This window comes from Cydia strobilella, chromosome 1 (assembly GCF_947568885.1).
Source record: "Cydia strobilella chromosome 1, ilCydStro3.1, whole genome shotgun sequence".
In the NCBI taxonomy this organism is placed as follows: Eukaryota; Metazoa; Arthropoda; class Insecta; order Lepidoptera; family Tortricidae; genus Cydia; species Cydia strobilella.
In genome coordinates, this window is record NC_086041.1 from 15,751,586 (window position 1) to 15,778,502 (window position 26,917).

The window sequence follows — 26,917 nt, forward strand, 5'->3', positions numbered from 1 at the left end:
GGTCAGGTCCTATAAATTAATTTCTTCAAAATTGAACAAAACTCACCGATTAAAGGTTATCGGTTCGTGCGTATTTTCTTTTCTTCCTGTATGCGATTTACAGCCCTCGATCACACAAGACATTATCACAAAGGGAACTTCAAACCATTACAAATAAAAACTCAGCACGTTTTCCAACAATCTTTCAGGAATAGCAACAAAATAATTAAAATAAATCAAGATGACCGCTGAAACATCCCGAAATATTTCAACTAAAATAATACGACTATGTCAAGTTATTACAGTTGACACCTACCTCTGAAATAACGAACATATATTTTATTTGGCTGGATTATATTATAGAACCACATAGGACCATTTGACATTTCCCTCAGTTCATCTTATGACAATACTGAAAAAAACGAAAGAACTTGCGGATTGTTGTCTCACTCACTCATAGACAAAAAGTAATAACGTGTTGTGAATACGATATCTTTTACCAAGCTTTTATTTTTGCCCGGCTTCTTTGCTTTAGTCATTATTCTGAGGAATTTTCTGTCATCTGACTTTTGTCTATCGGAATGACAACAGAGTTTGCATCACACATGTTATAATGTTTTAAAATAGTTTTTATGTAGGCTTCTTGGTTAATAAATATTGACCCGTCATTTAGGCGATTTATTTCTAGACCAAGATAGCAGCCAACTTCGGAAGTTCTTACTTGAAATTCTGCCGTCAGGGCACTCAGGAACTCTTCCATACATGTATTGTCTGGAGATAGGACTAATCCGTCATCCACGTAGATCATGACGATGAGTTGCCGATCTTGGCTTATAAACAAGCATGGATCTGAGTCACTTTGCTGAAGCTTATATTTCAACAAGAACGAACAAAACTTCTTGTTCCAGCATCGTGGTGCTTGTTTTAAGCCAGATAGGCTTTTGAGAAGCTTGCAGACGCGGCCTGATCCGTCGTCGAACCCCACAGGTTGCTCCATATATATAACCTCGTCGATGTCGCCTTACAGAAAGGCAGTCTTGACATCGAATTGGGTCATGTGCATTTTTCTAAGAACTGCTTCGCTCATCATAGTCCGAATCGTGTCCCAGCGAACAACAGGGCTAAAAGTTTCATGATAATCGGTCCCGTGCTCTTGACTGAATCCTCTGATAACTGTCCCGGGACTCAAACCATTTCTATAATAACAACGAAATCGGTTCAACGGTTTAAGCGTGAAGAGGTGTTTAAAATAAAGCATTTATTTAAATTTTGTTTTTACTTAGGAATAGTGTCAATGTGAATACCATAAATGAATTCAGCACCCCCGATTTATACGAAAACGATACCAAACCTATAGATTATTTTAGAGCGCACCGCCAACAAACTGTTTCACAGTTTGGCGAACATTAGATTAAGGTACTTATAATGTTATAATTTTTGTTAAATTTTCAATAAAAAAAAAAAAACCTGGCCTACTTCACTGATTTAGATAATCAAGATAAAAATGAGAGCCCTAAATAAACCTTCAAGAGCGGATATCTCAAAAACTATTACAAGATATCGAAAAACTTGACTGAATTAAACTTGTAACTAATTAAATCACTTTTTTAGGGTGCCGTACCCAAAGGGTAAAAACGGGACCCTATTACTAAGACTTCGCTGTCCGTCTGTATCTTATGAACCGTGATAGCTAGACAGTTGAAATTTTCACAGATGATGTATTTCTGTTGCCGCTATAACAACAAATACTAAAAAGTACGGAACCCTCGGTGGGCGAGTCCGACTCGCAATTGGCCGTTTTTTTTTGTATAAGTGGCCATGTCGCTCAGATGCATAGTTTCGGAGATATAATCGAAAAACCGAAAAATGGAACCTTAAAGTTTACTTCAAATCACGTTTGTTGCATGGGAGCCCCACTTAAATATTTATATTATTCTGTTTTTAGTACTATTTGTTGTTATAGCATAGCGGCAACATAAATACATCATCTGTGAAAATTTCAACTGTAGCTAGCTATCACGGTTCACGAGATACAGCCCGGTGACAGTTTATTATTTATTTATTATTAATATACTCTGAACAATCTACAATTATTCGCAGGCAGAACCCCGTGCACCGCCAAGCAATTTAATAATCATAATCATTTATTGAATGCGGTACAATATAAATGTAATACAACAATTTTTGATCAGCACATCCTGCCTGAATAGGCATAGAAATAATAAGTATTACCTATAACTATGACTAGATTCTTATGACCTATCATGCAGCATGCAAAAATAATAAACTTACGACCTTATACTATAGGGTGGGCCAGTGATAAATTCTCTTTTTGTATTGACGTCTTTCGTTAAAATGCATTTATCATTGGCCCACCCTATACATTATACTAAATTTAATAAATATTCGGCATATAGTCTAAAAATTCTTTCAAAGAGTAATAAGCATTTTGTACCAAAAAGTCCAACAAATATTTTCTAAATAGAGGCATATCGGAAGGTAGCTTGTTATAGCAATTTGGGTGCATTTTGGGTTCCGTGAAAATACGATGGAAATAATTATGCACTACATCTGTACTGCTGTAGTTGGGTTTGATTGTCTATAGTCTGTCATAGTTGAAATATCTGTCAAATCGTTACTTTAACTATTAGCTAACAAATTATATGACATATGGCAATGACTTAAGGTATATTTTCCTCAAACGTGCAGATATTTGTGATCGCCTTTATTGCTTAGATACGTTTGACATTCTATGCGATCAGATATTTTCGGCTCGATGTATGCGAAGAAATTATTGACAAACACCGTGCTAAGATATTTATGACATTACAGCAGTTATGACTTAATTGGTATTTGCAGTGTGCAAATTTAGTGAAATTTTGTCTTGCTCAGAAATATTTGACCACCTTGGGCGCTAAGATATATCTGATGGCGACTGTACTCCTGGTAGTCGAATTCTGTACTATGCAGCGCGGCGCCGCATGCGGTGCCGCGACGACGGACGCGGCACCGCAAGCCGCACCGCCAGATTTTGCGTTGCCGCAGGCGGCGCCGCGCACCGCTCTGCGGCACCGCGCGCAGCGACGCACGACGTACCGCCAGATTTCTGCGGTGCGGCGGCGGCACCGCAAAACGCGCCGCGTTGCGTCGGCGACGTCGCACCGCGTACATGTGGCCGGGCCCTAATGTTAGTTGGGTGTGTGACAACGACGGCATGATTCCATGCACTGCTGCTTAGTAAATCATATTTGTTGTCTTAGATTTGGATACGAAGTATAATTACAAGTACCTACACGCGAGTGATGCTGTGCTGAGCAGAGTATAATCACTACACGTTATAAAACAAAGTCCCCCGCTGCGTCTGTCTGTGTGTCTGTTCGCGATAAACTCGAAAACTACTGAACGGATTTTCATGCGGTTATTACTTATCAATAGTGTTTCTAGAGGAAGGTTTAGGTGTATAATTGGTTAGGTTTTGCGTAACCCGTGCGAAGTCGGAGCGGGTCGCAATATTAAAAAAAACATAAGTTGTCATTTACTCATTAATTCCTTATACAAATGTAATATGGTATCTTAATTTAATCCGCAAACATGTCTTCAATCTTCTTTTGCACTTCTTTTTCCGACTCTGAATTGAGCTTGTCTGGCAACATTTTCACCGCGTCTAGATCAGCGGGTTCACCGTCATCCGCCCTCGCCTGTCCTTGGGCCTGTAAACAACACACAAATTTATACACGTTTTTACGTTTACGCTAAATCGCGTATGCGTGGCGTCCAACAAGATTGTGTTGGCTAAGTTTCATTTTTAGTCGGCACATTAACAACACTGCCAATTTAACTATGGAACAAATCAAATTGTTTATACTATAAACTTTATAGTAACGGCATCAGCAGTGATACCTGAAGCCACTAGCGCGATTCCAGCCCACAGCACTTGAGGTCTTGGTCGTTTTCTCACTTGAATACGGCATCTATACTCTGGCACAGCGACCTTGTCAGTAGAAAAAGTAGTAATGTAGTGTCCTCCCATTCCCATGGAAAATTTAAATTTCGCGCCTTGGCGCTACTGACAAGTTGGGTGTGTTTGAGTATATTTCCATACATTTATTTGCTTTAAAAGTATTATTTATCAAAATGCTTGTGCACCTTCTGTAGCTGTATGTCTAGCTGCAGCAGCGCCCGCTCGAGGCGATAGTTGTCCGACACGAGCTGCGCCCAGCGCCGACGAAGTGCGCGCAGCCTCGTGCCGCTCGCCGTCTGCGACCGTTTGCGCTCCCAGTTCACCGCCGCTATCTGCTTTCTATAACATACAAAAGGCCGTGCCAGGATAAGCTAAGCGAATCTGTCCCCAGCGAGTTTTGGCTTAAAAATTTTTTTTGATGAAAAAAAATATATTTCTATTAGTAATAGAAAGCCACATCATCAAAAAAAACTGCACACTTGTTACTAATAGACTATTAGTAACAACTGTGCAAAATTTCAGACCCCAAAACTATAGTTTTTTGTAAAAAAAAAAAAGGAAAAATGATCCTTCTTCTATATTTTTTTTCTAGCCAGACGATTTTGACGTGCGTCACGTATGTTGTGCGTATAGTAATCTTATACCTTTAAACGAGCAATTCTTGTATATATCTATCTATATATATTTATTTAACTGTTTCTTCCTAAATGTATTATTGCCAACATCTCTGTACACAGTTATTCAATAAATATTATCTTATCTATATATTTCGGGGATCTCGGAAACGGCTCTAACGATTTCGATGAAATTTACTATATGGGGGTTTTAGGGGGCGAACGCGCATTTTTGAGTTATTATATGTCCCAGTAGGCCTAGCACATGATTGGAGCGACAGTATATCGCCGCGAGATAGACTACCCGTAAATGCATGAATTAAAGGGGGACGGCAGTGTTGGCCGTAATTGTTAATTTTAATTAACCATTGATCAATTTTATTAACCATTAGTTCCGCCATTAACCAATTGCATTAAAGTTAATTCGGATTAAAGTTAATTCGGATTAAATTTTTGAGACGTTAATGGCCATTAACTTTAATTCGGATTAACTTCAATGGCCATACTGTTTCAAAAAATTAATTAGAATTACTCTCAATTGCATTAACATCTAATAAAATTACATTCGTGATATTTTAAAATGAGACAGCAAAATGACCCTGACTGAACCCTGGCAGTAGTAGCAGTACCTACCTACTACCTAGTGGAATTCTGGTTTGGTGCAACACAGACATACGCGGTTTTGGTCATTTGAATTGTCTTGATGAGCACTTAGGAGAGCAGTACCCATGATAAGAGCTGATGCTGAACCCTGGCAGTCCCTAGTGGAACTTAGGTTTGGTGCAACATAGGCACACGCTGTTTTAGTCACCCGACTCGTCTTGATGAGCACTTAGGAGAGCAGTACCCATGATAGAGCTGATGCTGAACCCTGGCCAGAGATGGGCAAAATGTAATCGACTAACGATTAAGATTACAAGAATTAATTGCGACTGACGATTGAAAACGACGATTGATCAATCTTAGTTGTATAGAGTGCAACTAAATTAGTTGCCGATTGATTTCGGACAACTAAATTTTGTAATCGACTAATTAGTTAGACTATTTTCTCGCGACTAATGTTAGAAACAAATTGAATAGAATACCTCGGTATGGCTATGTTGACAGACTGATTAGAACATCTTAACGGATGTTTAAAAATAAAATAGTCATGTATTACTTACGATATTTTGACCGTTTCTAAGGAGTGAGATCTGTTCTCACTATTATTTTGCTACTAAAGTAAAAAGTAAGTAAGTTTAATGACCACACGTTGAAAACAAAATAGACCGCGTAGATAATAAACAACATGCAGATGTGTCATTCAATAGAACGTGTTATTTTTAGAAGATGCGTCGGCACTTGCACCAAAATGCAACAAACAACTTCCAGTTCTAGGTAAGTAGGATTATCCCATTGTTTTGTCACCGCGTGACACTAAAAAGAGTTTTACTATTGTCAGAGACAGCAAAATATTGATAGTTTCTATGTCTAAGATTTACTCAGTATCGTATAATTCAAAGTATTAATAATGCACCAACCTACTTTATTGTTTGCGATTTGTAAACAATGCAGTTTTTCGCTATTTGTCGTTATTACCAATATATCGTTATAATAATATTATGGCATTATTTGCATTGTCATTCAAGCATTTCAAATTAAACGTGTATACATAATTTTAGCTCAATCGGATGAAGATATCTGCTTCAAAATAAGTCGCAAAATTCTACCCAAACTAACATAGTTACAACATACGAGTACCTCCGTATGTTACATACATACGTACTTGTAGTGCAAAAACGGTGTTGCACCAACACAGACATACGCGGTTTTGGTCATTTGAATTGTCTTGATGAGCACTTAGGAGAGCAGTACCCATGATAGAACTGATGCTGAACCCTGGCAGTCCCTAGTGGAACTTAGGTTTGGTGCAACATAGGCACACGCTGTTTTAGTCACCCGACTCGTCTTGATGAGCACTTAGGAGAGCAGTACCCATGATAGAGCTGATGCTGAACCCTGGCCAGAGATGGGCAAAATGTAATCGACTAACGATTAAGATTACAAGAATTAATTGCGACTGACGATTGAAAACGACGATTGATCAATCTTAGTTGTATAGAGTGCAACTAAATTAGTTGCCGATTGATTTCGGACAACTAAATTTTGTAATCGACTAATTAGTTAGACTATTTTCTCGCGACTAATGTTAGAAACAAATTGAATAGAATACCTCGGTATGGCTATGTTGACAGACTGATTAGAACATCTTAACGGATGTTTAAAAATAAAATAGTCATGTATTACTTACGATATTTTGACCGTTTCTAAGGAGTGAGATCTGTTCTCACTATTATTTTGCTACTAAAGTAAAAAGTAAGTAAGTTTAATGACCACACGTTGAAAACAAAATAGACCGCGTAGATAATAAACAACATGCAGATGTGTCATTCAATAGAACGTGTTATTTTTAGAAGATGCGTCGGCACTTGCACCAAAATGCAACAAACAACTTCCAGTTCTAGGTAAGTAGGATTATCCCATTGTTTTGTCACCGCGTGACACTAAAAAGAGTTTTACTATTGTCAGAGACAGCAAAATATTGATAGTTTCTATGTCTAAGATTTACTCAGTATCGTATAATTCAAAGTATTAATAATGCACCAACCTACTTTATTGTTTGCGATTTGTAAACAATGCAGTTTTTCGCTATTTGTCGTTATTACCAATATATCGTTATAATAATATTATGGCATTATTTGCATTGTCATTCAAGCATTTCAAATTAAACGTGTATACATAATTTTAGCTCAATCGGATGAAGATATCTGCTTCAAAATAAGTCGCAAAATTCTACCCAAACTAACATAGTTACAACATACGAGTACCTCCGTATGTTACATACATACGTACTTGTAGTGCAAAAACGGGCGACTACGTAGTTTTAATATAGATTTAATCGTGAAATTTAGTCGATTGAAACTAAAACTAATTTAGTTGTTAGTCGAACATTCTCACAACTAAATTAATCGCGATTAAAAAATGACGATTGATATTTTTAATCGATTGATTAGTTAACTAAAAGATTAATCGATTAATGCCCATCTCTGACCCTGGCAGTACCAAGTGGATCTAAGGTTTGGTGCAACATAGGCACACGCTGTTTTAGTCACCCGACTCGTCTTGATGAGCACTTAGGAGAGAAGTACCCATGATAAAGCTGATGCTGAACCCTGGCAGTACCTAGCGGAACTAAGATTTGGTGCAACATAGGCACACGCTGTTTTAGTCATCCGACTCGTCTTGATGAGCACTTAGGAGAGCAGTACCCATGATAAAGCTGATGCTGAACCCTGGCAGTACCTAGTGAAACTTAGTTTTGGTGCATCATAGGCACACGCTGTTTTAGTCATCCGACTCGTCTTGATGAGCACTTAGGAGAGCAGTACCCATGATAGAGCTGATGCTGAACCCTGGCAGTACCTAGTGGATCTAAGGTTTGGTGCAACATAGGCACACGCTGTTTTAGTTACCCGACTCGTCTTGATGAGCACTTAGGAGAGCAGTACCCACGATAGAGCTGATGCTGAACCCTGACAGTACCTAGCGGAACTAAGATTAGGTGCAACATAGGCACACGCTGTTTTAGTCATCCGACTCGTCTTGATGAGCACTTAGGAGAGCAGTACCCATGATAGAGCTGACGCTGAACCCTGGCAGCACCTAGTGGATCTAAGGTTTGGTGCAACATAGGCACACGCTGTTTTAGTCACCCGACTCCTCTTGATGAGCACTTAGGAGAGCAGTACCCATGATGGAGCTGATGCTGAACCCTGGCAGTACCTAGTGGAACTTAGTTTTGGTGCATCATAGGCACACGCTGTTTTAGTCATCCGACTCGTTTTGATGAGCACTTAGGAGAGCAGTACCCATGATAGAGCTGATGCTGAACCCTGGCAGTACCTAGTGGATCTAAGGTTTGGTGCAACATAGGCACACGCTGTTTTAGTTACCCGACTCGTCTTGATGAGCACTTAGGAGAGCAGTACCCACGATAGAGCTGATGCTGAACCCTGACAGTACCTAGCGGAACTAAGATTAGGTGCAACATAGGCACACGCTGTTTTAGTCATCCGACTCGTCTTGATGAGCACTTAGGAGAGCAGTACCCATAATGGAGCTGATGCTGAACCCTGGCAGCACCTAGTGGATCTAAGGTTTGGTGCAACATAGGCACACGCTGTTTTAGTCACCCGACTCCTCTTGATGAGCACTTAGGAGAGCAGTACCCATGATGGAGCTGATGCTGAACCCTGGCAGTACCTAGTGGAACTTAGTTTTGGTGCATCATAGGCACACGCTGTTTTAGTCATCCGACTCGTTTTGATGAGCACTTAGGAGAGCAGTACCCATGATAGAGCTGATGCTGAACCCTGGCAGTACCTAGTGGATCTAAGGTTTGGTGCAACATAGGCACACGCTGTTTTAGTCACCCGACTCGTCTTGATGAGCACTTAGGAGAGCAGTACCCATGATAGAGCTGATGCTGAACCCTGGCAGTACCTAGCGGAACTAAGATTTGGTGCAACATAGGCACACGCTGTTTTAGTCATCCGACTCTTCTTGATGAGCACTTAGGAGAGCAGTACCCATGATAGAGCTGATGCTGAACCCTGGCAGTACCTAGTGGATCTAAGGTTTCGTTCAACATAGGCACACGCTGTTTTAGTCACCCGACTCGTCTTGATGAGCACTTAGGAGAGCAGTACCCATAATGGAGCTGATGCTGAACCCTGGCAGTACCTAGCGGAACTAAGGTTTGGTGCAACATAGGCACACGCTGTTTTAGTCATCCGACTCGTCTTGATGAGCACTTATGAGAGCAGTACCTATGATAGAGCTGATGCTGAACCCTGGCACTATACTAATACACTACAATGTACTGTGTATAAGATTTTTTTATCAGAAAGCCAACTCCATACTTTCCCGGTGTTTGGCCTGTGTTTTATTTTTTTTATTTATTTATTATAATAGTTATTTACGATACAGTGCGGAAAAGAGGAAATTCGAAACGAGTGGCGATGCCTGGCGATAAATTAAATCACGAACGCGGGGAGTGTTTTAAATCGACACTTCTTCTTCTTCTGCTACTATGCCCTAGCGGGCGTCGGTGGCCACCTTTGCAAAGTCGTTTCTACTCTTGGCCAGTCTTGTTAGCGTGGCCGCGTCCTTGATGTTTGTCCATTGTTTGATGTTATCGAGCCAGTTCATCCTCCTTCTTCACCTTCCCCGTTTTCCCTCTATTTTTCCTTCTATTATAACTTTCAACAGATTATACTTTTCATGTCCATGTAGATGTCCAAAATATGCAATCTTTCTCCGCTTAACTGTGGCTAGTACTTCCTTTTTCTTCTTCATTCTTTTTAGGATCTCTATGTTCGTTATTCTTGCGGTCCATGATACTCTCAGCATACGCCTGTACAGCCACATTTCGAAGGCCTCTATTTTCTTCTCCATTGTTTTATTTAAGGTCCATGTTTCAACACCATAATAAAGTATAGATAGTACATAGCATTGTACTAGTCTCCATCTTAGTTTTAACTTAATGTATTTATTGGTATACAATGTTTGCATTTTAATGAAAGCACTACGGGCTATTTCTATTCTCACCTTGATTTCCTTTTCTGGATCCCAGTTTTCACTCAGCCAGCAGCCCAGGTCCCTATATTTGGAAACTCTTTCTATTTGTTTACCATCGATAAGCAGTTTGTTTGTTGGAAATGTTGATTTGCTTATTACCATTAGCTTGGTCTTTTTAACGTTCATTTTGAGGTTGTAATGTTTTACCTTGGTATTTAAGAGGTCCAATAGCTGTTGTAGTTCTTCTATACTGTTAGCTAGTATTACAGTGTCGTCTGCATATCTTATGTTGTTGATATATCTTCCGTTACACTCGACACGAGTTGCGGATTACCTATTCGCACGTGTATCGTACAACGTTTTACAGTACATAAGGCCCTTTAAACTTTCGACATGCACGAAAAGTGCTCTTTTACACACTAGTGCGAGAAAGTAGCACCATAGGTACTGTAAAATACTTTACATACATTTCCTAGAACCGCACTATACTATAAAGGCTGGCGTCCACTAGACTCGCCGAGGCGAATCGAATCGAATCGCCATAATTCGCCTTCTATACATTTACTATGAATGGTAAATTCGATTCGACGCGCCGCGGCTCTTCATCAAAGAAGAAGGCGAATTATTGCGATGCGCCTCGGCGAGCCTAGTGGACGCCAGCTTTAAAGTCCGCAACCGCGTCCATTGACGGGCGCGCCGCGGCTCTTCGTCAATGGACGCAGTTGCATTAGAAAATATAGGAGGCGAATTATTGCGATTCGATTCGATTCGGCTCGGCGAGTCTAGTGGACGCCAGCCTTACAACGGAATGATTGAAACCCCTGTAGAGAAACGTGCATGTTGCATACTAAATACTAACCCCACTTACCTACATTTCATTAGGTTTAAAAACAAATAATAATTTGCGTGTGGACGGAACTATTATGAGCGTTACATGTAGCGCTGGTGCCGGATCCATCGGCTGTCGGTTTTTAGCGCGAACACAAAGGCGCTCGCAGTGCAGTCTATACTATACGTTCACGTTGTATTAGATTACACGTTACACCCGTCTGGACCGCCGGGTCCACCGTTTCACCTACAAAATCGCAATTAAGGGAATGAGTCCCATACAGACATTTGATCACTTTGATCCTCAAAACAAACCAGATTATTTGATTGATGCCATTAATAAAAATATGTCGACAAGCCTATTTTAATTTCGGATTCGTATTCTGACGAATCCTCAGATATAAATTTTTAACATAATCATACCAAAGATAAAGAAATTTAAGATGGCAGCCATTTTTTACAAGCTTTTATTTAACTTGCCCTGTTAGTATGTATGTTAGTTAGTGTATGTCAAATCTTGGAAGCTAAAACAATGCAATACCGGTTCAAAAACTTCCTTCCGGTATGCACAAAGAAATTGCTCGTTCAAGCACTCATCCTCCCGCTCATTGATTATGCTGATGTGTGCACAACCAACATGGATCAAAATTCTCTTAACAAACTCGAGCGACTGGTAAACAACGGAATACGGTTCATTTTTGGAATTCGAAAGTTTGATCATATATCCAGCTACCGCCGCCAGCTCAAGTGGCTCCCCATACGTCAGCGCCGATCCTTTCGAATACTCTCCTCACTGTTCTCTATCCTATTTGAGCCCATCACTCCAGAATATCTCAAATGTAACTTCAGCTTTATTACCCCACGCCCAGGCTGCGAGCTGCGCGCTGCCCGTTCTCTTAAACTCTCTGTTCTCCCTCACCATACCGTTTTCTCACGTCTTCTTTCGCTGTTCAAGCAATCCGTCTTTGGAATTCGCTCCCTCTAACGATTAGACAAGCCCCAAACAAGCTGACTTTCAAACGAATGCTCTACAAGCACCTGCTAGATACTGTCTAGTGGGACCCCCCCCCCCCCTCCCCCTGCCCCGCACATGCAAATATATATTTATGTATATTATATGATAAATTTGTATATGTATTTATATTGTTTATTTATGTACTTTATAAAGGTATTATAGTATATAAATATTACTAGTTTGTATATTGGCGTTAGTATTAGAATTTATATTTAGAAATTTTTTTTTCGCATCGCACTGCACCCACCTTAACAATTTCTGTTTGGCCCAGTGGTTGACTGGTAGAGAATGCCTCAAGGCATTAAGTCCGCCTTTTGTACTTGTTCTTGTGCAATAAAGTTTAAAATAAATAATAAATAAATATTATAATGACATGGAGCTGATCTGATGATGGAGACAGGAGGTGGCCACTTTGTGATAAAACAAAGCAGACTAATTGTGTTTGGGGTTTTAGAATTGTCTCGATGAGTATTAGTTGCCTGTATGGTAAGAAAAGTACAGAGCAATAAAAGCTTGTAGGTAGGTACCACCAAATATTAAGTTTTTGCTAAAAACTTATTATAGTCTTGTCTTTTTACCTTAAATTAGTATGCACATTCTGCGCACTACTGACAAGTGCTTGGAGAGTATTGAGATAGGAGCGCCAGGACTCTGCCCCATAATGCAGTTGTAACTCAAGATTCAGCACTCGAGTGGCCTGGTGGGAGAGCTGGGCGTGCGAGTTGTCCACGGACTCGGCCCAGGCCGCCGGCTCACCAAGGCGGCCTGCGGGCGGCGGCGGCAGCTCATACCTGTAAGAAAAGCATTTTTTATCTATAGCAAATTACTACTCTAATGTATGCAGTTGCATGATATTCCGATACCATCCATGACATAATAGCAAACGATCAAACAATCTCATGTCCCTGCTTTATCAAGTGGAAAAAACATTAAATTTTAAAGGAACCATTGTATTTACATCACAGCTGTTACCATTACCACAAGTTCTTACTTTTTGGTCACTGAGAATTTAAGATGTAGGTACATAAACAAAAAACAAAGATACCAACACATTGACTCCTATTACTAATCTACAATGTATAAATAATATAATATGATAATCTGAAGTTGGTTAATCCTGAACAGCAGGTGTATTGATATTAAACAAACTATACGGAGAATGAATTTAAAATGTAAGAAAACTGATTGGTTAAAAAATAAAAGCTTTTTCCCTGGGACATTTATCACCCACACGCTTTTAATAATATCGAAGGGAAGCAACAAACAAATATATTAAGCTGATGTCATAGAAACCATAGTCTTATATCATATAAACTTCTTATTTTTGTTGTTTTCTGTTTCTTTTCTATAGTTTGTCAAAGGACTGTCTCATTTATGACATAGACGGAGAGATTCATACTATCTATACTAGTACTAGCAGCTAGCACCCAAAAGAAAAGGATGAGTATAGTTTTTAGGGTTCCGTACCTCAAAAGGAAAAAACGGAACCCTTATGGGATCACTGGTGCGTCTGTCTGTCTGACCAATTAAGTTGAAATTTGGTATACGTATGTAAGTTTTTGACACAAAGACGGACATGTAACGTAAACAAATGAATTTTAAACATGGCGGCCACTTTTGGGGGGTAAATGAGAAAATAAAAAAATAAAGTTTTTCAAACTATATCGTGTTATATATCAAATGAAAGAGCTCATTGTGAGAATCTTAAATTTTTTTTTTATAATTTTACGATAAACAATTTAGAAGTTATTCAAGAAAATAGGCAAAAAATGACCATTCCCCCCTCCTCTCATCTCATCTCATTTCCGAAACTATTGGGTCTAAAATTTTGAAAAAAATACACAAAATAGATCTTTACCTGTAGATTACAGGAAAACCTATTAGAAATTGCAGTCAAGCGTGAGTCGGGCTTAAATACTTAGTTTTTGATCCGACCCCTATGGGGTTTTTAAAGACATTTCACTCACGTTTCACATAAAAAATACATTGTTTAAATTGTGTAATGTACGGAACCCTTGGAACGCGAGTCCGACTTGCACTTGGCCGGTTTTTTGTTTTTATTTACTGACAATTTGGTTTGACCAACTATATATATTCCTTTGCCAGAGATTATATATTCCTTTGCCTATGCACCAAGCAGATCATACAGCCTTGCAGGGTAAGACATGGGTACAGCCATCAAAACCAGCAAGTGTCAGTATAGCTGGTCATAATTTCATGAAGCTAGGGGTTAGAGTATAGGAAAGGGGCCGCTTTTGTGACAGAAAACTTCAGTGCTATTTTTTTTGCCAATATAACACCAAATTTTTATTATTTTATTGTGTAAGAAATGTCAAATTAAGTATATTTTGTCATGTAACATTTTCCTCTATGATCAATAATTATGGAGATAGGTGAAGTTGTGACTGACAATGTTGTTGTTGTTGTTGTTGTTGTTGTCCTATGGCACCCCAGAGGTGCAAACGGCCTTCACAAGCTCGCGCCACGCCTTCCTATCTTCAGCGACCCTTCTGGCCTTGCTCCAGCTCAACCCGACCGCTCATAGCTCACTCATGACGGACCGCTGCCAGGAGTGTAAGAGTGTACAGGGCGCCTGGAGCCACGGCTTCCGTCCGGCGGTTTCCAACCGAAAGCGACGGTTGCGTTATTCGTTTCCTCTCTTCGAATAGTATGTCCTATCCATCTCCATTTCCGTGTCGCGATTTCTTCGCCAATGGGTGTTTGCCGGCATATACTCCATAGGTCTTCATTTTGAATAGTTTTTGGCCAGAAAACTCGAAGGATCGACCTGAGGGACTTGTTGACGAAGACTTGAAGTTTATTTGTTAGGCCCTACATCACTCTCCACGTTTCGCAGCCAAAAAGCAACACTGATTTCACAATGGATTCGAAGAGGGAAAGTTTAACACGTTGCGTGAGCACATTTGACTCCCAGACAACCTTTAACTGAGTGAACACAGCCTTTGCCTTCTTTATCCTGTTGTCTATATCCTCATCCGCTCCACCTTTGCAGGATAATACGCTCCCTAGGTACACAAACCTGGACACCGAGTCTAGGCTTTCGCCCCCCAGTGACTGACTGACAATAGTAGGTACAATATCATGTCCGTCACACCTATATTGCCGCTGTTACTTAAATTACAACAACATAAATTTACTAGAAGTTTGAACGCCTTTCAAAATTGACGATTACTACCCTGTCTATCTCCATAATGGTTGATCTTAGAGAAAAATGATACATAACAAAAGATACTTATTTTAACATTTCTTCCATAATAACGTAATAAAAAGTCCAAAGAACGGCCGCCCTTTCCTATACCCCGACTAGCCCATTTATATTCTATGACTTCTCTTTCCGCACAGACTCGATATAATATGAAAGTGGAACCTTTTCATAGATAAGGGTTCCATAGGGAGCCGCTGTTGTACTCTTTCCATCTCTCTCTGTAGAGCTCCAGTTTCGAATGCTGTGCTAGGTTCTGGCCCAGCATTTTCAAGGTAGTTTTTAGTTGGCCTGTATCGACGGCATTCTTCTTCTACCATAGAAAGAGCCTGAAAAAAATAAGGGCCATTTTAATCATATTAAAAAAACAAATTAGTCTCAAAAGTACTTACTGTACCTACTAGCGGAAGCCGCTCGACCCCAATTTCAAAGAAATACCGCAAATCGATGTACAGGTTAGCCGTTTGGCACACGCATACTAGAGGTGGAAACAAAATTTTTGACCTGCAGTTCCTAAAAAAATTTCGCTGGGGGAGTCGTAAAACATTTTTTTTTGTATGGAAAAATATTTTTTTTTTTCCAAAACCTATCGAGTGTGTGTGGTGTGTGGGGTGTGTGTGTGTGTGGAGTGTGTGTGTGGTATCGTGTGTGTATACGAAAGGGCTTTTTGAGGCGATTCTAAAAATATATCACATCATTACATTTCGGGTATTTTTTTTTAATTAAAACAAAAAGAATTTTCGAAACATACCAAGTTTGGGCTCCTCCAGACACGATATGGCTGATATTTTTTTTTGTACAATATACCACAAATGATACGTGATATCCTCATATCTAACCCCAAGAAAGCAATTTTGAAAATAATATCATTAACATTTTTTTTTAACCTGTACATCGATTTGCGGCATTTTTATACGAACGGGTTAGTTAGACTATACTGGGTGATTTCTGGGTTGTGACCCTCAGTGTCAAAATTGTGTTAAGTAAGGTAAACCATGAAATGGCGAATAAAATACCTTGAGTGACCAAAGTAAACGAAACGTAAACTTTACGAGGAATATTTTTTTTCCAATTTTCATATCAGTCCCATGGGAAAGGAAACCGTATGTAGTATGCCAACTTATTATATTTTTGACATTAGAAATCACCACCCCAAAATCACCCAGTATTTCGTGGTATTTTACATGGTAATTTATATAAGATCTTGAGAAAAAAGAAAATATAACATGATAACAATAACATTACGAAATTATCGAGGTTAGGTTTCCTACGTACCGCTTCTCGAACTCCTGGGTCATCGTATCCTTGGTCAATATACGGTAATGCATCCACTACAACTTCTCCTGCCATTTTGTCGCAATATATATATCATTAATAATATTACTTTAAAGTGTTTCTTAGTTCATTTCATTTTCTACTTTTTCTAGAAAAGCGTCAAGTTATTCAAGTACAAAGTGTAAAAGTTATTTAATCCACAGAGAATAATATAACTATACACACAATAGGACAAAACAAACGTCAAGCAACGTGAGTGCCAACATAGCGAAACGAATAGCGCTGTACCCACGCATTCTCAGCATTTATCGATAAATTATCCGTGGTACCCAGTGGTACCTCTTGGACAAAGAGGATATAATAGGATAGAGCGGTACTGTCATAGTAAATTTTGTAGCCACAGTAAATTTACTGCCATCTATCGACACACGATTAAAACTAAAAATGAAGATGTATAAAAATACGATAAAAAGTATTATATATAAATAAATGTTTTATTTATTTGCATTAATTATTTTTATATGATTTTGACCCATGTTCTTTCACTGATATGCGTTAAAATTGTTAAAAAACAAACGAAACCGTCAACTGCGGCTCACTGCGTGTGCTATCAAAATCGTTGCAGACTTGTCTTGGTGTAACTTTGTTTGTTGTGGGTGTTTTGACCGCACGTACCAAGGTCGCGGTGCGGTGCGGTAGTCTGTTATGGCTTTTACATTGTTGATTGAATAGAATAGAATAGTTTTTATTCGTAAACACACAGACAATAGACAAATATTAAAAGAACATAGTGAAAATAAGGTGTCACGAAATGGCCCCATCTCAGCATGCTACTGGCGACTTCCAGCGCTGATCTTCCGATGAGACCATCAAGTGAGAATCACGGAAGGTAACAGACAAAAAGAAAGGCAAAAAATAAATTACACACGTTTACACAAACTAATACAAAAAAGAGATACAATATGACGACATAAGTACATAACATTAAGTAGAATTACACGGATCAATCGATCAACCGATTGTCAGTGCGTCGCACAATGACCTTGGTGCGGTGCGATCATAGATCTAGTATATGGTGCGATGGTGTGTAACAACTCTTAACAAGGACGAATACAAAAATCAACCTTGTGTTGACGTTTCATTGAGGTTTCATTACAATCATTACTTTAGTTTGACAAATGACAATGGATGGATCAACGCGTAAGCATAAATTTTAGGTCTGTGGGATCAACAATAGATTGACTGACTGATGGACTAAATTGAACTTTGCGACATTTTTAGATTTTCCATTATTAATTTAATTGAAAAGCCTGAAAGTGCTGTAATAAATTAATAAAAAAAGTGGTTTTGCTAACATCTATTCAATCAGCTGATTTTTGTTTCTTTATTTAAGCAAAATTATGAGTTTGCAAGGGTCGGCAGTTAATCACGAAGTAAATAGTGTAGATTTATCTAAAGTAGGTGGATTTCATTCTATCAAAATCCTGAATTTGTCTAACATAACTGGAATTCTCACGATACCTAATTACATTTTTACCAGATAGCTGGGTTGCAGCAGAAGAGAACTTTGGCGTTTGTTAACCATTTCCTCGTAACTACTGTACAGTTTTTGAATAAGTTTACAAAGGACTGTGAAGAAAAACTAATGCATTTTGAACGGAAACTTGAAAATGTTAATGCTACCATGGTCTTGTTGGAAGCTAAGGTAAAAGTTATACTTCTTGTCTTAACTGATCATACAGTAGAGACTCGCTATTTCGGACCCTCTAATCCGGTAATCGCTGTAATCCGGATGGTCCCGGGCCGGGTGCACTGCCTATGACGATTATTGTAGTTACAATGTTTTGTTTCCTCCTAAGAGTGCCATCGAAATTAAGTGCAAAAATTAGAAGCTGTGATATTTTTACTGGAAAGTAATTTATTTTCTTTGTTTAACTACAGTAATATGTTATATACATAAATATTTCATTTATTTACTAATTACATGATTTTTCTACTACAAAAAATTTGCAGCTGGTAATCCGAAAACCTTGGTAATCCATTACTAACCAGTTTTTTGCCTGTCCGGATTAGCAAGGTCCTGCTGAATTAACTCTGCTATGTATTGGGTCGTTTCTAAATTAAGAACAACAATTTTTACACAATAATTAGACAAATATTGAGTATTATTATTATTATGTGTATCTCCGTTTTAAAACTCTCGGGTCTTTCGATCCCGGTCATTTATAAGGCGTGCGTGGGGATATAGATCCAACACGTAGAGGCCGTTTGGAGAGATTTGATGTCATGTAGAACGCCTGCTGGAACCCATTCATGGGTACATCAATAGATACCCGTGAACCGGTTTCAGCAGGCATTGGAAGCTATTGTAGAGAATATGGACAGAGTACTGGTCTATGGTTTAAGTTTGGGTGGAAAAAAGACTGGGCTATTGCAAAGAAGTCCGGACACCTGCCATAACATTGCTTGCACAAGTTATCGAGGCAGGCGGTGACTCGCCACTCGTTAGATGGGCACCTGATGCGCCATCGTAAAGACGGCCAGGCGCAACACCGGCGTGAGCGGCTCAGGGGTGTCGAGAGGTGTGCTGCGCTTTCTCCGAAGTTACTCGCGGCGTTATGCCCTTTAACACTTCCACCCCTGGAGCATATAGCTCTTACGACTCCCCTCTGGACATCCAATGAAGGCAAGCCAGTGCTGAGAGTCCTGCGGGTCCCCTTGGGGTCCACTCCGACCGACGAAGACACGCCGGAGACGGAGACCCTGACCGACTCTCTGGAGCACTCGGGTCCGTGGGGTCGTCACTCCCCAACAGCTCGCCACAAGCTGCCCTGCGGGCTTATTATTATTATTATTATTATTTCATTTTAGACAGGCAGCTGATGCTGGTACGTCTAAATCATAGTTCACTTAGCACAGTTAGCATAGTTTGTCTAGTCTATTTTTAAATTGATTAACACTTGCAGAGTTCACAACTTCTGAGGGTAATTTGTTCCAAGCCTTTACTACTCGGTTTGCAATAAAGTGTTTGCAGATATTTGTTTTGTGCTTTGTTGTTATTAGTTTAAGGTTGTGTCCTCTTGTGCGCGTGTTTGAGTTTCGAGCGAACAGATCGCTTAGTTCTGGACAGTCGTAATATCCGTTAATTATTTTGAACGTTTCGATCAAGTCGCCGCGTTCACGCCTTTTTTGCAGTGTTGTCAGGCCCAGCTTGACTAATCTTTCTTCGTATGAAAGTGACTTTAGTTGTGCGGGAATTTTAGTGAATCTACGCTGCACTCGCTCGACAATCGCTCGTATTATTTGACAAGCTCAACTTAATTTAAAGCTAAATATTAATTTAAAGAATATACATGACATATTTACATACTTGCTTAACCCATGGAGCGAATTGGAATGGAATTGGAATTCCTATACTAACTACTATCACATGTGTGATAACAGGGCACTCCATGGGTTAAAAGGTAAGTTTTCCAATACTCTTACTTCTATTGCATCTTATATTTACAGCTATCATCAATTCCAGAAGTAAACATTCAATCACAAAGTAAGACTGACGATTCTGAACCTCCAGATACAAGTGCAGGTAAACCAGGTAATATACCAGTAGATAGTAAAAAGACATCACACAATACAAACCCACACACATCTGAAGGCAATGACACCACAGCGGCAAATGAGACTGCCGCGGAGGAAACTGCTGTAACTCCCGAGTACATGAGGTTCGTGAAAATGGTACAGGTGGGAGTGCCTCTACAGGCTGTAAAACTGAAATTAACACTGGAAGGCTTAGACCCCAGTTTATTTGAAAAAATAATGAACAAATAGACTAAAAATTTAAAATATTTTATGAAATAAGTTATAATGTCAGAACTATATTTTTTCATAAGGGTTCTATGTAAATAATCATAATCAAATACCTACTATAATCATATATGTATAAAATCTAAATAAATTTATTTATTTACATGCCAATGATATATATTTTTTGCAATCCAAGACAAGACCATCCCAATCATTACTTGTAGCTGTAGTGTAGAGTGGATTGAGGCACAGTATAGTTTAGTTATTATTTCTACTTAATCAATAGGTATGAAATTCATATCAGAAGTACAATTCAATAGTTATTTGTGCAACAAGAGAGGAAAGTTGGTTTTTCTTGCGAGTGTTTATTTTGAGTCCCGAGAAAGCGAAAGATTCTATAATTGAATCACGAGCGAAGCGAGTGATTCTAAGGTAGAATCTTGAGCGTAGCGAGGGACTCAAAAACACGAGATGTAAAATAACTTTGCTCTCGTGTTGCACACATAATTTTTCACCTCAGTAGTGAGAACATACAAAGGTTAAAATGTATTTCGAATTACACAGAATAAACAGAAAAAAAAAGTATCATAATATGTACGATACGGGACGGACCGAACCGGACCGGACCGGACCGGACCGGACCGGACCGTACCGTACCGTACCGTGCCGTACCGTACCGTACAAAAAAAATGTAAAAAATAAATGTAAATGTAAATGTAAATGCGGTTAAAAATGTAATAAAAGTATGAAGTTCATGGCCTTCACTAAATTAAAAAGTTACATTGTTTCACTCCCTGGAGTGAGGAAAGTCGCACTTTCCTCACTCCAGGGAGTGACGAAAGTAGGCTTGTTCGAGCTGCTGAGGTGAAAAGAATATTTCATCAATTACTTATTGAATTCCCTCAATACTCTCCCATTCCAAATCACCTACTGATAAACTTACCTATGTATTGTCTTCGGTTACCGCGATAGTTACTCATGAAATAAAACTATGAAAACGGATTATATTGCGTACGCTGTAAAGGGTTCGAAACGTCGGGATGTTTTATAAATTCAATATACGCAATATAATCCGTTTTCATAGTTTTATTTCATTACCTATGTATTTAACCACCAAGAAGAAACTCTTCTAAGACCATATAGTGCGGCGGTTTTTGATCTAGAAGTCTTCTGGAAATCGATTTTCGCTCATGTCGTCGCAGACATGGACATATTTGGTATCAGTGCATTCAGTGTGATGTTCTGAACACAAATATATGAGACTAGAGACCTGTTGCGGCGTCAAAACGCCGCTAGAGTATGGTTCTAAAAGTTAGGTTGCCTGTCCACTGAAGTGGAGCGGTAAGCGGGGAAAATATCCAGCAATAGAATTTCATTAAAATTTCAGAACGGAGATTTTATGCCATTCAGTCGGTGGATTTTTTCCTCGCTCATCGCTCCGCCACCTCGCTCCGCTTCTGTGGACAGGCAGCCTAAGACTGAACGCTTAATGAAATCAGGAAATGTGACGTCTTCAGATGTATCACTGGCTGTCACTATCTATTTGATGCTGACTATACCCACAGAATATGAAATCTTACACATAATTATTTCTTATAAAATGGCGACACGTTTGTATAATTTTAGCGTATTATATTTCGGTCGCGTAGCACCTACCAGCATGTTTTGTGATCGTTAGTTTTGATGCAAAAAAGACATAATTATTGTCTATCTTTTCGCATCTTTCTAAACTAAAAATCATGATACGCGACCGCGATATGATACGGTAAATCAAGATTTCGTGGATAGGATTCCTTCTTGTCATTTGGCTCTCATGCCTAAAATTTCATAGGGCTAGAGTATAATTTATATTTAATTCTCTTTTTCCTATTATTCATGAGACTGAAGTTTACAAACATTCCGTGACATTCCGTGTCTGGGCTATACCGCGAAAATCGAAGTTCAAATTGCGGGCATCTTTCTCTGTCACTCTAATTACGCCTTCATTGGAGTAAAAGAGAAAGATCCCCGCAATTTGCGAATTTCGGTTTTCGCGGTAGACCCTCTGACCTAATAATAGACATAGTATATATACACGTAGTTATAGACATGAAACCGAGCGACCAGGGTATGGATGGTATAGAAAGAAGAAGCAGAATTGTTGCAAAAGTGACCGCTTTCAGCTTTAAATAATAGTTCCTAATCTCTCCGGTGGCGCTAGGTAGGCTCTGGGACATGTGTATAACATGAACCATATAAGGCAACAAATAGCCCGACCAAATTACGTAGGTTGTTTTTAGTAGTATTTCGGTGCATGGTGGCGCCGCCTAATTACTGTTTTTTGATGGACACTTTTCGTACATAGAGATTTGGCTCCTTTATATAGTCTCCATGGACCAGGGTTAAGAGAAAGACATATTCATGTATTGACAGTTACATGTATGGCAGCATAATCCTTTTTAGGGTTCCGTACCCAAAGGGTAAAATCGGGACCCTATTACTAAGACTCCGCTGTCCGTCTGTCTGTCACCAGGCTGTATCTCACGAACCGTGATAGCTAGACAGTTGAAATTTTCACAGATGATGTATTTATGTTGCCGCTACAACAACAAATACTAAAAAGTACGGAACCCTCGGTGGGCGAGTCCGACTCGCACTTGGCCGGTTTTTTCTCTTTCACTCTTATAAATTTCGGTATTTCACCATCGCCTCCATTTCATTCGGCATTTTTTCATGGTCGGGTTAGCCATCATAGCAAACCCGACCATGAAAAAATGCCCGGTCGGTGATAAAAATAAAGCATGGCACTATTTTCTCTTTCCTCTTATAGGAATCGCAATAAGACTATCTTTCTCTATCAAAGAGTGTCTGGCCCTTGAACCTCATTTAGTTTTTTTTTAATTTACTTTTTTTAAAGTCTGTACAACGACTGGACCGCGACCTTGGTACCGTCAAAATATCTCTTTCTCGCTCTCGGTGTACGGCCCCCACCTTAAGCGCCTAACACATTACCGCACCGCACCGGTCATTGTGCGATGCACCTATAAGTAAGAGCGAGAAAGAGATATTGCTTTCTCGCTCTTACTTACCCATAAGTAAGCCACAGTGCGGTAATGTGTTAGCCGCTTTATAGCCGTATTTAATAGACTATCGTAAAAGCCGTTAGAGACTACCATACCTCACCGCGACCTTGGTGCGATGCGGCGCACGTATCGATAGTACGCAAGGTGGTCACAGTACGTACGTTAAGGACGCAGCTTTAAGTTAGAGCGAGAAAGGAATATTATAGCCGTATTTAACAGACTATCGTAAAACCCATTAGAGACTCCCACACCTCGCACCTTTTACATACGATCGCACATACGCCGCACCGCACCAAGGGCGCGGACCGATGCGGAAAATGGGGTTGGCCGGTCGACATAATTAGCAGAGGGCGCCAGCATAGCTTGCCCTGTCAATCCCTACAATTGAGTCAAATTTTTGTTTTTTTTTAATTCCCTGGATGCCAGCCCTTTAAGCCAAATCTCATAGAAAAAGGGGCAAGCTATGGTGGCGCCATCTCTGCAAACCTTTGACAGTTGCCAACCCCATTGGCTGACCGTTTACCTTAAAGATCCGACATCATTTAACATCCTCATAAGAACAAACCTCGCCATACGTGCTTTTTGAAGTAAATATAGATGCTTTTCCCCACCGTTTTGTATGGTTTATGGTGGGCTGGTGGGCTACAAATTCTGTCCCTCACGGGCGCACGCGGTAAGCCACTTCTATAGGATCCTACCTTCTATGTGCCAAAGCAACAATAAAATAATTTTTAAGAAAAAAAAACCGACTTCAATGGGGGATGCCGCTGAAAGCATTCTTAGATTCCAGACAATGAAATGAAAAAGACAGCATCTTTTGCCTAATTATGTAGAAAAGGAGGTAAACCGACCCACTTTTCTAGTAGCATTTCGTTTTTGTAAGGGTCGCAGCTCAAACCTAACCTAACCTACTTTTCTGATAGCAGTTCTGTTCTGTGAGAATCGCAGTTCAAAAGCTACCCACCACCCACCTAACCAGTAGCATTTCCGGGTCCGGGTCTGGGTCCGGATCCCAGTCCGTGTCCGGCTGTCCGGGTCCAGGTTTGGGTCAGTTCGGTCCGGGTCCGGGTCCGAGTTGGGGTCCATGTTCAGACCCGGGTCCGGGTCCGAGTCCGGGTCCAAGTTTGGGTTTGGGTCCATAAGGAAGAGAACAAATCGCCAAACGTGAACTATGTGTCATTGAAGAGTTCCATTCTGATCATCATCAGCAGTTCCACTTCATTAAATGACACTTTTCTAAATGTAAATGCTGCATTTGTTGATGAAAATACAAAAATCACTATATGTATGCCTTTCACATTTGAGGAGTTCCCTCGGTTCCTCGTGGGTTTCATCATCAGAACTCGAGCTTGACAAAAATATGTCTTAAAAACCTAACTTGCTTAACAAACATAACGAAGAGGACAAATCGCCAAACGTGAACTATGCGTCATTGAAGAGTTCCGTTCTGATCATCATCAGCAGTTTCATTTCATCAAATGTCACTTTTTAAAATGGAAGTGCTGGATTTGTTTATAAAAATGCAAAAATCATTATATGTATACCTTTCACATTTGAGGAGTTCCCTCGATTCCTCATGGATCCCATCATCAGAACTCGAGCTTGACAAAAATGTTTCTTGAAAACCTAACTTGCTTAACAAACATAACGAAGAGGACAAATCGCCAAACGTGAACTATGCGTCATTGAAGAGTTCCGTTTTGATCATCATCAGCAGTTCCACTTCATCAAATGTCACTTTTTTAAATGTAAGTGCTTGATTTGTTGATGAAAATACTAAAATCACTATATTATGCCTTTAGCATTTGAGGAGTTCCCTCGATTCCTCATGAATCCCATCATCAGAGCTGCTTTTTGACAAAAACGGGACCAATCTGTATGTATATACTTACAATTAAAAAAAGAATTTTCAAAATCGGTCCAGAAATGACGGAGTTATGGAGTAACAAACATTACAAAAAAAAAAACAACCGAATCATCTTGATGAGTACGATGTGGATGACACATGTCTGACATGTTGTCAAACACAATAATACAATTTTATGGTGTTTTAATATAATTTTTAGTGTGGTGTATGCATGTTACAGTCTCAAAACAAATATTTGAATGGATTGGATACCTTACATACATTGGATATAGGTTTGAGTTCAATTCAATCTCAAGTCAGAATAAAGGTCACGTGGTACATTTTTTCAAATTAACTTTTTAGTACTTTTTCGGGAAAAAATCAAAAAACTAAGAGCTTATTGCAAATCTGTAGCATGAGACGAATCAAATGACATATAATTTATTAAAATCGGACCATAACTGTAGATCTGATGGGATGAACAAAAATCGGCCTCGCGTAATATATATATAGATAACAAGCGCGAAAGTGGTGGGGGTAGTTGCTGTGACGTCAAAAAGTCGGCAGTACAAAGTTTTTTACTTTTTTTCTTTAATCATGCCATGTGGGGTATCAAATGAAAGGGCTTTGTGAGTAGATCACAAATATATAACATACTGTAACATTTTTACTACTTCGTCTAACAAATTATTAGAAAACGATCAAAAATTTCACAATCCACAGACTCCACAGTTGACTTTGAACTGCTCTAAATTGAAAAGGACTGAATGGATCATTCCGAAATACATACAAAGTGACTGTGAATATCCTCTATATAATGTAAAAAAACCGGCCAAGTGCGAGTCGGACTCGCGTTCCAAGGGTTGCGTACATTACACAATTTAAACAATGTATTTTTTATGTGAAATGTCTTTAAATAATTTTTAAGAAAAAAAAACCGACTTCAATGGGGGATGCCGCTGAAAGCATTCTTAGATTACAGACAATGAAATGAAAAAGACAGCATCTTTTGCCTAATTATGTAGAAAAGGAGGTAAACCGACCCACTTTTCTAGTATCATTTCGTTTTTGTAAGGGTCGCAGTTCTAACCTAACCTAACCTACTTTTCTGGTATCATTTCGTTTCTGTAAGGGTCACAGCTCTAACCTAACCTAACCTACTTTTCTGATAGCAGTTCTGTTCTGTGAGAATCGCAGTTCAAAACACACCCACCCACCTAACCCACTTTTCTAGTAGCATTTCCGGGTCCGGGTCTGGGTCCGGATCCGAGTCCGGGTCCGTGTCCGGCTGCCCGGGTCCAGGTTTGGGTCAGAGTTCGGTCCGGGTCCGGGTCCGAGTTGGGGTCCATGTTCAGACCCGGGTCCGGGTCCGAGTCCGGGTCCAAGTTTCCATAAGGAAGAGAACAAATCGCCAAACGTGAACTATGTGTCATTGAATAGTTCCATTCTGATCATCATCAGCAGTTCCACTTCATCAAATGTCACTTTTTTAAATGTAAATGCTGGATTTGTTGATGAAAATACAAAAATCACTATATGTATGCCTTTCACATTTGAGGAGTTCCCTCGGTTCCTCGTGGGTCTCATCATCAGAACTCGAGCTTGACAAAAATATGTCTTAAAAACTTAAGTTGCTTAACAAACATAAAGAAGTGGACAAATCGCCAAACGTAAACTATGCGTCATTAAAG

At 39.5% G+C, this 26,917-nt stretch overlaps 2 protein-coding genes across 2 annotated transcripts; one reads left to right on the forward strand and one right to left on the reverse strand.

Annotated features, from left to right (window-relative positions):
• Positions 1-3,507: 3,507 nt before the first annotated feature.
• On the reverse strand, positions 3,508-16,696 carry LOC134746489 (pre-mRNA-splicing factor SPF27). The gene is made up of 5 exons (XM_063680899.1): positions 16,515-16,696; positions 15,405-15,568; positions 12,595-12,807; positions 4,126-4,279; positions 3,508-3,689 (listed from the first exon to the last, which is right to left on the reverse strand). The coding sequence occupies exons 1-5, from the start codon at positions 16,587-16,589 to the stop codon at positions 3,558-3,560; spliced, it is 738 nt and encodes a 245-aa protein (XP_063536969.1). The 5' UTR covers positions 16,590-16,696; the 3' UTR covers positions 3,508-3,557.
• Positions 16,697-17,747: 1,051 nt separating this feature from the next.
• Positions 17,748-20,489, forward strand: LOC134746574 (WASH complex subunit 3). The gene is made up of 3 exons (XM_063680997.1): positions 17,748-17,971; positions 18,055-18,219; positions 20,025-20,489. The coding sequence occupies exons 1-3, from the start codon at positions 17,915-17,917 to the stop codon at positions 20,340-20,342; spliced, it is 540 nt and encodes a 179-aa protein (XP_063537067.1). The 5' UTR covers positions 17,748-17,914; the 3' UTR covers positions 20,343-20,489.
• The last annotated feature ends 6,428 nt before the right edge of the window (positions 20,490-26,917 follow it).